An 11545-nucleotide genomic window follows, 5' to 3' on the forward strand; every position below is an offset into this window, starting at 1 on the left:
TGGACAGCATTTCAGCACTGCATTTGAGGGCTATTTTAAACAGTGAAATCACCAACAAAACCAAAAAATGTGAAAAACAGGGCAGTAAATATATCTAGAAAAGGACATGTTTATGGTGTGTGAGCTGAAACAAGAATACAGAACATCACCTGCTCCGTGTCGGCTAGGAACGTGCACGTTGGCCACTCAGACTTTTTGCTGCTCTGTGCATGTCTGGAGATGACTACGTGCCATGTATATGGATTTGGGTGTTACAAATAAAATCTTAGCAAGCACAACGAAAAAGAAAAACAAAACAAAACAAAACAAAACAAAAAATGTTAGCAAGCAGGCAAATTTGCAAATACAGAATCTGCAAATAATGAGAATTGATGTACTTCCATATTAAAAAACAGATGCCTTCCAAATGGTTGAAGAGGGCCGTCAAATAAGAAATTAGTCTTATCCGCATTGCATTCTCTCTCTGTTTTTTTTTTGCAAGGAGAATATCTTTATACATTTCAGGTATATTTATAATTTTATGTTTTAAAAAGAAAACTCAAAAGGGGCTCTGGGCTGTCTCTGGGTATCTAGAAACTTAAGAGATACCGGGAATTTTGTTTCTTCTGTTCTAATGGGATGATTTTCTCTGGGCTGGGAGATGCCCCCTTTCGCAGTCCCACCGCTAATATTCTTTCTGGGACCAACACTGTAGATATGGCACATCAGGTTCGGTCTGCTTATAACGGTTCAGTCTGCTTATACTTCTATTTTCTTAACTTATTTTTAGACTTTACTACAACAGCAAAATCCACCCCTACCTAGTCATACCTGTTAACCAAGACTGACTTCAGTGATAACCACTAACTCATACCGAGGGCTTTTGAGAGTGTCTTAGGCCATTTTCTGGTGCTTATAACAGAATACCTGAAACTGGGTATTTTATAAAGAAAATAAATTTATTTATTACAGTTTTGGAGGCTGGGAAGTCCAAGGTCAAGGGGGCGGATCTGGTGAGGGTCTTCTTCCTCACGGGGACTCTGCAGAGTCCTGAGGTAGTGCAAGGTATCACATGGCGAGAAGGCTGAGTGTGCACTAACACGCTTGCTTTCTCACCTTATAAAGCCAGCCTACTCCCATTATAACCCGTTAACCCATTAACCCGTTAATTGATAAATGGATTAATCCATTCATGAGGGTATAGTCCTTATGATCCTTTCACCTCTTAAAGGCCTTACCTTTCAAATACCATATTGGGGATTAAGCTACAGCCTGAGCTTTGGAGGGGACAGACATTCAAACCATTTCAGGCAGTCAGACTCCCTGTATATGATCTCAATGAACTTTCACGGCCACGCTGTGAAATGGGGATCTGTTTTTACAGATTAAAAACCTCCCAGACTCAGAAGGTTGAACTCATACCTAGCTGGTGAGAATTTGAACCCAGAGCTGACTTTAGAGCCTGAGCCTCTCCCCGTCACATTAAAAAAAGGACAAGGTGTTCGCATCTAGTCAAAAGTCAAGACACGGGATGCTGAAATGCTTTATTATCACGACTTATTGGGAGGTTTTTCAAGTTGCTTCCAGGCAGGTGAGGGTGAGTGGATTTGGAGGCCCAGTTCTTCAAACTTGTGAAGGCTTCCTTTTTTTCTTTTTCTTTTAATGTCTCATTAAGTCCTCTGGGGAGAAAAAAAAATCCAATTGGAACCTGATCTGGAAAGGTCAGATCTTTCTTCTAAAACAGGCAGTTCTTTGTAGACCTCCCAACAGGCTTCCCTGGGATTGTGACTTAAGGGTTTGTAGAAAGATCTATGATGATCCCATTGCTTCTAAAGTATGGCAGGTTCCACTAGGGGCACCTCTTCAACAGGTGAGCAATCAAGAAACTGACCAGCAGGGGATCTGGCTTCTTAAAAACTGGAAGAAGAGACCCTACCCAGAGCAGTAAATCACCTGTCGCAACAGGGTCTTCCTGTTGGAGGCTGGAGAGAGGAGAAACATAAGCTATCACATGGGGACCCTTGTAATTTGTGCAGTCATTCTCCAACATCCCACAGTTACCACACAATGAAAATATTCCTGAGTGAACTGACCCATTTACAAATTGGCCCTCACCCCAAAATCTCTCTATGACAAACTTCCGAGCTGCACGGTCCAAGAGAAAAATCATGTGAGCTCCCTATCCAATTAGAAATTTTCTAGTAGCCACATACAAAAAAAGAAACTGGTAAAATTAATTTTAATAACATATCTTATGTAACCCAGCACATCCAAAATATTGTCATCTCAACATGCAATCAAGATTTTAAAATATGAATGAGGTAGTTTATACTCTCTTTTTTTGTACCAAGCCTTTCCAATCCAGGGTGTGTTTTGCACTTGAAGCACATCCTGATTTGGACAGTGGCTGTACTTTGAACAGCACTGGTGTAAAGGGTCCACTTCCCACCCCCACATCAATGTCCAATGGTCTGTCTCTCAACTGCAAAATGAAATTGGAAATCTTGCAAAATACCAGGAATGATGAATGTCATGTGTTGAACTGCTGGGCCCAGCCCACAAGAGGCCAACAAATGAAGCTGTGGAAGATTTAAACTAGTTAACAGTGAACAAAGAAAAATGGATGTGGTTGTGTTATGGACTGAATTGCATTCCCCGAAAACTCAGATGTTGAAGTCCTAACCCCAGTACCTCAGAGTGTGAACTTATTTGGAGACAGGATCATTATAGACACTCATTTTAGGTCATTCGGGTGGGCCCTCATCCAGTATGAATGGTGTCCTTATAAAAATGGGAGAAGTGGACACAGAGACATGCGTAGAGGGAAGACAACATGAAGAGACACAGAAGAAGACCATCTGCAAGCCAAGGAGAGAGGTCTGGGACAGATCCTTTCCTCACGGCCACGGAAGGAACCAACCAGCCAGCACCTTGATCTCAGACTTTTAGCCACCAGAACAGTGAGACAATAATTTTCTGTTGTTTAAGCCACAGTCTATAGCACTTTGTAGTGGTAGCCCAGGCAAACGAATGCACACAGGTTGGCTGGGGGCATCAGGAAAGAACAGTTTGCCCACAGAAGGGCTACAGCCCTTGGGACAACCAAAGATACATTCAACTCTCTGCCTGCACCGTGCATCCACCTGGGTTCCCAAAAGACCTGTCAGTGACTCATGGTGTCCTGGGGGCTCTCTGCAGACATATCTTGGGAGAAAGTAGAGGGTCAGTGGTGGGTAGGAGGAGCTCGAGTCTCCATCCCTTACCATCTCTGTGATGGGCTGATACACCTCGCTTCTTGGGTTCCTGGCAAGTAGAACCTCCCCCACCAAGGTTCCTGACAAAAGGCCTTCGCCAATTAAGGCACAATGAAACATTTGGGCATCTAACGAAAAACTCTGGCCCTGGCTGGGAAGATTGCCTCCCACCTCCTTGTGACAGCTAGAAAAGGCAGAAAGCACAGCGAGCAACACTGACGGCCAGCAGTGAAGGATCTCGTTTACCCTACCACGACCCTGGAAGAAAGAGCGTGAGTTGAATCCAGATGCTACCCAGAATCCACTGCAACCGACCGAGCACGCGTGTGCACGTGTGTGTGCTCTGCAGTTCTGCTCACAGACCTTCCCCCACACCGAGGGGCCCCCCACCGGACTCGTTCAGTACACAGCCCCGCAAAGTGGAGCCACCGAATCTCACCATCAGGACAGCCACAAGCAACTGCATCAGAGTGGTCAGTTGTAGAAGCTATCGATTTGTTCTTTGTATTTCTGGATTATGAAATTTCTCTTAATTTTTGCTGTTGGACCTATAGAGGAAGAAGAAATCAGTTGAGGTGTGGAGATGAAAGGAAATTCCACACACCCCATGCACAACTGGGCAACAGGGTCCCCTGGCTGGAGCTGGGGCTAGGTTGGGCAGCCGGCTCTGCCATTGTGCCATTGACTTCCTGGGCGTGATGCTTTCGCCATCCGTGTATGGGGATGGTGGAACCTCCGTGTTGTCCTTGGGCAGTGGTAAGGACCCTGGAAACTGGCATGCAGAGGGTACTGTCCTTTGTGCACCCAGTGGAAGAAGGAAATCATCACTGTCTCAAACCACCCTCCTCCCCGTTTCACTGGTGAGGGGCTTAGAGAGGGCCAGTCATTTTGAGGTGACCCAGCAAGTGCATGGCAGAATCAAAACTTGAACTTGGGAGTTGTCTGCTCCACAATCCAGGACATTCATAACCACTGAATCACCAGGGGCTTTGTACTCCCCTCAAGGTGTCTCCAACAACCCCCACAAGGACTGTTTTCAACTTATAGATGAAAAGACTGAGGCTCTGACAGACCAGTCCGTTCCTCGTGTCGAGGGATCAGGATTGTCCATCCACGCTGTCAAATTACAGCCAAGTGCTGAGAGCAAGCCCCAAAGAAAGGACGTCAATAGAATCCAGGACCCCCACTCTGGACTGAGCCCTTCTCTCATGGCGGCGGGGAAACAGACAAAAACAAACTCGTGCACAGGACAGTTTCGGGTTCTGATGCGTTATGGAGGTGAGAAGACAGGTTGATATAATAGGAATGATGCTGAGCGACCAGGTGATATACTAAGCCAGTGGCCTGCCACTTCAGCCAGGGTGGTCAGGCTGCTCAGAGAAAGTGGCCCATAGGGTGAGATCTGGACAATGACCAGGAGCCATCCAGGTGAAGAATTGAGGGGGAAGGGCATTCCAGGCACAGGGAACAGCAGGTGCTTAGGCCCCGTGGTTGGACTGTGCCCAAAGAGCCGCAGGAACAACAAAAAAGTAGGTAGGCTGGGGCAGAGCGAAAGAAAGGAGAGGCCCACGGACGAGAGATCGTGCAGAGCGGAAGTAAGGAGTTTTGATTTTATATCCGGGGGGGGGATGAAGCCACCTTGGAGAGCAGGGACTGTGTGTGCGTGTGTGTGCGTGTGTGCGTGTGCGTGTGTGCGTGTGTGCATGTGCGCGTGTGTGTGCGTGTGCGCGTGTGTGTGCGTGTGCGTGTGTGTGTGCGTGTGTGCGTGTGCGTGTGCGTGTGTGTGTGCGTGTGTGTAGGGGGAGCTGGGAACCAGTTTGCTGGAGTTGGCAGCATCTCTCCCCCAGTCCCTGGCTGGTCCTACAGGCCCTCTGACCCCCAGAAAACAGCACATTCTCCTCAGTGCCCACGTGGCCCCACACATCAGCAAGGGACCAGCCTCCCAAGATCAAGGCCACCAGATGGTCACCCAGCTCACCTAGCTCTCCACCTAGGATGGAAAAGTCCTTCTCCAAGATGGCCCACTTGTGAATCTTCTGCGTTTTGGAGGTGGCTACCTCGTTCACAGCATCTATACCTTGCTGGATGGCCGTGTAGACCAGGGGGTCTCGCGTCTTCACGATCTCAGACACGGTGGACGCCTGGCTGCCCAGGTTCCGGCAGAAGTTGATGGCCTCGAAGCTCAGCTTGTCCAGAGGTTCTCTGCTTATCACATCCATCTCGCACTGCGCCAGGACACCCCTGTCACCACACACGCACTCCCCGGCTGGCCCTCCCAAGCCCTAAAGACCAAGAAGCAGATCCCAGGTCCCTTGGACCCACAGGCGTGGAGTCAGGGAGCACACAGCTGGCTGCAGAGACACCCCCCGCCCCCCAGAACAGAAAGCCCACGTCACCTTCAGCGTCAGCAACATGCTCAGAAACTTGACTTGATCTCCCACCAGCACGGCGTTGCTGATGATGGGGAGCTTCTTCTTCACCAAGGTCTCGATGGGAATGGGGGGCACGTTTTCACCACCAGCAGTGATGAGGATTTCTGGAAAAAAGCTGGACTGAGTATGAGTTCAACCACTACAGTATGAAACCCCCACCCCTTGGGACCAGACGGGAAGATGCTGTCGTGAGCAGTACTCCCCAAGAAAACCCCAGAAGCACCAGCCCCCCAACCCCCCAGCCCCACCATCTGCTGCAAATTGCCATTAAGGGTCAAAGTCCTGAGCATTCTGCATGGACAGCATCTTAATTCATTGCCTATTTCTCAGTCCTCTGCACCCTGTTCTAGACTTCTGCAAGTCTCTCTCTCTCTCTCTCTCTCTCTCTCTCTCTCTGTGTGTGTGTGTGTGTGTGTGTGTAACTCTTACAAATCTGGTTTTTTGAAAAGTTTCATTTCATTCAATTTCTTTAAGTTTCCGTGTTGTCAATAGTTTAAAACCAAAAATTACATAAATCCGTCTAATCAATTTCTGGGAACAAAACATTTGAATGTCAGTAGTAAACCTTATACAGAATAAATTTTTTTTTCGTCTTTTTTCGTGTCCGGCAACGGATCGCAACCCTTTCAGTGTCGCGCCCGTACCGGACCGGGACCGGCAACGGGATCGCAAACCTTGGTGCTGCGCCTGCACCTCGCTCAGCCAGTGAGTGGGAACCAGTCTGTATGTGGGATCCGAACCCTTGGCGGGAGCGCCGCTGCGCTCTCAAGCGGCGCACTGTAGCAGTGCGCCACCGGGCCGGCCCAGAATAAATTTTTAAGTATGAGCTTACTTACGCCACAGAGGACGCACCAAACTCATTTCCTTTTCTTTGAGAGCATGCAAACAGGACCTGCTACTCTGGCATGTACCTCTGCAATGTGTATGCTAGAAAGACGGTGAACGCTTTCTGGCCACTCCCTGTTTCTCTGGGTCTTTCTTCTTCCCTCAGTTAACCCCAACAGAGTCTAATTCCAGTCTTACCCCAGGGTATGTTTTGCATCCCTGATTTTGGCAAGCTCTAAAATAATCTCCCCCAGTCTCTAAAAGTCTTCAGCAGCGCCTTCTCCAGCCTGATACCCATCTGTCATGTATTTGTTCATGCTGGAATGTTTGCCTCTTTCTGTTCCCTACACCCAAACTTTCTCCACCTTATCCCAAGATCTTGCAAAATCACTTTCACCACAGTTGTTATAGCAGAAGTAATAATCAATATGACTCTGCAATGGACATCTACAGGGTTGCCTGGCCCGTAACTCTTTCTTGGGGTCAGAGCACTCTGATGTTTCTTTAGGGAACTACTGTCCACTGTTCAATGTATGTGATTTGGGTGGGGTGGACCACAGGGGGGGGCATATGACCAGCTCCAACCAATCAGCATATTTCACCCCTTGCAGCAATTCGTTCCAAGGGTGATCTTGACTCAAGAGGATCCAGTGCAATTCAGGACTAAAACTTTTGCTGAAACTATTGGCAAAAATACACTCTAGCCCCTTGGGGGTCAGAAGAGAGCCTAGACTGTTGGCAGTTTTCTTGCCAGCAAATGGGAAGTCTCTTTAAGAATAGCACTGGGGCTGGCTGGCTGTTTCCGTTGGGTAAAGCATAGTTTTGATAAAACCAAGGTCCAGGGTTTGGTCCCCACACTGGCCCAGCCACAAAAAAAATTAAAAAAAAAAAAACACCAACATAGAGGAAAAGTCAGTGAGAGAAGTATAAAGATCTTCCTTGTGATGTCATTTTGGCACCTGGACCAGCCATGCCTGAAGCTAGACTTGCAAAGGTTTCAGTAATATTGAACCAACAGCTTAATTTTTTTCACTCAAACCCATTTAAAATGGGTTTTCTGTCACTTGTCATGGAAATAGTGCTAACACAGCCCATTTATTGAATAGTTACCGCCTATGGCAGGCTCAATACCAAATGCTATCCACAGAGGTTGGCAAACTACTTATGGCCTATGGGACAGATCCAGCCCAGCACCCAATTTTATACAGCCACAAGCTAAAAATGGTTTTTACATTTTTAAGGGGTTGGAAAGAAATCAAAAGAATATGTGTGACGTGTAAAGAGTATATGAAATTCATATAGGCGCATGGCCGTGCCCATTTACATGGTGCCTGCAGCTGGTTTTGTACTACAAATGGCAGAGATGAGTCTCTGCAATGGGAACCACGCATCCTGCAAACCCAAAAATATTTACCATAAGACCTTTTATGGGAAAAGTCAGCTGACCCCTGTTCTATATCACTTCATTTAATCCTCCTTTTATCCTTATAACTCTGGAGATTATTATTATGATCTAACTTACAGGGAAAAAACATGGAGGTTTCAGGGCTTGTCCTTCCCAGGTCCACCCTCCTGAGGGTGGAACATGGTGTGTGGAATGTTCAAGGGGTGACTATTTGCTGACATGAGCATGAAGGTGGGGGGCTGGGGGGCCTTCATTTGTGCCTTCACTTGTTCAAGGTGGGCCTGCTTACAGGAGACCCCTTCAGAGTCCAGCCCGCAGTACCTTTGATGCGGCCAGTGATGTAGAGGAAACCCTGGTCGTCCATGCGACCCAGGTCCCCAGAGTGTAGCCAGCCTTCCTCATCGATGATCTCCATTGTTTCTTCCTCTCTCTCCAAGTAGCCCATGAAGACATGCCTGCCCCAGATGCAGACCTCCCCAATCTCATCTGTGTTCTTCTGGAACAGCATATTCTTACACCCGCTCAAGACCTTGCCGCAGCTGCCAGAGGATAGGAGAGGGGAAATTGAGGCCCAGAGAGAAAAAGCCACCCACCCACATATGTCCAGATCTGCAGCCCAGGCTCCTAACACTCTGATTAGCTGGTCCCAGGCCAGATCTGCACCCTCTCCAGACCCAGTGGATGGAAGGAGGTATTTGCCAAAATGTTCAATCTGGTGAGTCGGATTCCCAAACACTTTGTGAATTTGGGAAACCCAGCAGCATTGCAGACTGTTTTTTTCCTCCACGTATATGGGAGAAGGAAAATGTGCTTAACAACAGCAACAACAGCCCCTCACCTTTTCGAAAACAAATATGTAGACCTACATGTGATGACCAGGGCAGCTGATTTTAAGTAAGACAACCAACTCTTTAGAGGTTAAAGTTACTATCAGAAATCTGGGTTCTCATAAGGCTCCTTTTTTTCTAGAGATAACATTTGTGAGGGAAGTTTTAGGATGCAGAAAAGGAAATACTTTCTTATTGCATTGCTGGGATCTTTCACTGGCAGTTAGAAGGGCCAATGGTTTCAGGGTTCACTGTGGAAATTCTCTTGGTTAGCAAGAGAAAAAAGAAGTCAGGGCTGAGAAATTCAAAACTTACAAACAGCTTCCTTATGATTTCCCCATTGAAGCATATCCAGAAATGTAGGAAAATTGAGAAGCCATAATAGAAAAGACTGATAAATTCAACCATGTAAAGGTCACCAATTTCTGCACAGCAGAAAACACCTTAACTAAAATCAAAATGCTGGTGACAAACTGGGGTAAAATATTTGTAACTCATATGAAAGACAAAGGGCTGATTGTTCTAATATGTAAAGAGTGTCAACAAACCAATAACAAAGGGACTAATAATCTAATTTTTAAATCGGCAGACAATATAGACAAATAGTTCAGAGAAAAGTAAGTACAAATAGGGGAAATTAAGCCCTAAATATCCACCAATAAGGAGAACTGTTAAATAAATTATGGTACATCCATTCAGTGGAATACTACACACCTATTAAAAAGAAGTCAGCTATTGGCACTGATACGGAAACTTCTCCACAAGATAAGAATCCCTTACTAACCAAATTCTTTTGATTCCTGAGCTTGGATGGCATGAGTCAAGAGTGAGTAGAATTTTGCATTATGAGTTCAGATCATGATGGATACTACATTATCTGAGTTCCTGAGCTCCAGATAGCAAATAATTGGAGTTCAGAGAAGGAGAGTTTTGTGTCTGTTTTTACATGGAAAATGTTTCTGTTTGGGATAAAAGCATATATGTCAGTGAACTGCTTATGCCAACTTCACTTGAAAGAACACAACGTGTTGTTTTGCCTCTGGGATGTTGTTATGGGTTGAATTGTTCTGTCCTCCCCCTGAAATTCATATGTTGGAATCTTAACACCCAGTACCTCAGAGTGTGACTTTATTTGGAAATAGGATATTGCAGATGTAATTAATTAAAATGAGGTCATAGAGGAGTAGGGTTGGTCTCTAATCCAATATGACTGGTGTCTTATCATACAGGCAATTTGAAAACACACACACACACAGAGGTGAAATGTTATAGGAAGATATAGAGATTGGGGTGATGTTTCTACGAATCAAAGAGTCTCTAATCCAATATGACTGGTGTCTTATCATACAGGCAATTTGAAAACACACACACACACACAGAGGTGAAATGTTATAGGAAGATATAGAGATTGGGGTGATGTTTCTACGAATCAAAGAACACCAAAGATTGCCAGTTACTGCTGGATGTTGGGAGGGAGATCTGAGACAGATTCTTTCCCAGAGCCAATTCTTTTTTCCCAGTGCCTTTGGAGGAAACCAACTCTTCCTACACTTTCAGAACTGAGACAATAAATTCCTGTGTTTAATTTTGTGGTACTTTGTTATGGCATGCCAAGGAGACTCATATAAGGGGAGGTTTGGGGTGTGAGGAAGGGAGATTTTATCATTTTTATACGTTCTGATTTTTAAATTTTTGATATGTGCATGTATTACTCATTGAAAAAAACCAAACATATAAAGATAGAGGCTGGAATCTGTACCATACTTCCAGGGGCAGGACAGTGTCACTTATCTTTAGGGAATGGCTGCTGTTTGGTTTTAAATAAAACTTTAGTGGGCCTTTGGGTTCTGCAGAAAACAGATAGATGAAATTATGGAGTTAAAGTAGGGAGATTTGGAGGCACTAACATCCTCCACAAGATAAAGTCAAAGGCAGAAGATGGTTTTGCCAGATTAGGAAAGTTTAGCTTATTTTTTGCTTCCTCAGTTGGGACCTGGACAACCAGAGAACCCCAAGCAAGAGAGGGAAGCCAGCCCTGCAACATGGTGGCAGGGAGGGGGTGAGGGAGTTTCCACACACCCAGAAGATCCTGTGAGGGAGCGTGGTTCTCAGACTTGGAGTCAAACTCGCCTTCGGTATTCTTACAGTTTGGGTATCACTGGGTTCAACCCTGCAGTCTGGGCTGAGCTGAGCTCGGGAGAAAGCCAGAAAGGGCCCATGGGGGTGTTTGAGATGGAGAATCATGGAGATGAAAGGTCCTCCCGAGGTCACAGGAGGGGAACGTGAAGGTGGAACTCTCAAGTTACCGACAGGGAGACCATGGAACATCCTGAGAGCCGTTCCCCTTGTCTGCGGGCTCTCTGACAAGCCTGGGCTTCCCACAGTCATGAAGATTTGGGGCTTGAAAGCTGGAGAACAAGCATCATCCTGGAGGCACCAAGTCACCCAGAGGCCTTCCCACCCACCCATCTTCATCCCCTTCACCACATGTCGCTGGAGGACCACAAGAGAGGGAAGCCAGCCCTGCAACATGGTGGCAGGGAGGGGGTGAGGGAGTTTCCACACACCCAGAAGATCCTGTGAGGGAGCGTGGTTCTCAGACTTGGAGTCAAACTCGCCTTCAGTATTCTTACAGTTTGGGTATCACTGGGTTCCACCCTGCAGCCTGGGCTGAGCTGAGCTCGGGAGAAAGCCAGAAAGGGCCCATGGAGGTGTTTGAGATGGAGAATCATGGAGATGAAAGGTCCTCCCGAGGTCACAGGAGGGGAACGTGAAGGTGGAACTCTCAAGTTACCGACAGGGAGACCATGGAACATCCTGAGA

At 46.5% G+C, this 11545-nt stretch overlaps 1 protein-coding gene across 1 annotated transcript in view; it reads right to left on the minus strand.

Moving 5' to 3' along the window:
• Window positions 1–1587: 1587 nt before the first annotated feature.
• ACSBG2 (acyl-CoA synthetase bubblegum family member 2) overlaps window positions 1588–11545 on the minus strand; it is a 38687-nt gene continuing 28729 nt past the window's right edge. The window contains exons 10-14 of the mRNA XM_008575835.1: window positions 8217–8434; window positions 5630–5769; window positions 5212–5458; window positions 3673–3781; window positions 1588–1658 (exon numbers count right to left, since the gene is read on the minus strand). Of these exons, the coding sequence (XP_008574057.1) occupies window positions 3708–3781; window positions 5212–5458; window positions 5630–5769; window positions 8217–8434 (679 nt within the window). The 3' untranslated portion in view covers window positions 1588–1658; window positions 3673–3707. The remainder of the gene's footprint in view (window positions 1659–3672; window positions 3782–5211; window positions 5459–5629; window positions 5770–8216; window positions 8435–11545) is intronic.

This window comes from Galeopterus variegatus, unplaced genomic scaffold (assembly GCF_000696425.1).
Source record: "Galeopterus variegatus unplaced genomic scaffold, G_variegatus-3.0.2 Scaffold1244, whole genome shotgun sequence".
Lineage (NCBI taxonomy): Eukaryota > Metazoa > Chordata > Mammalia > Dermoptera > Cynocephalidae > Galeopterus > Galeopterus variegatus.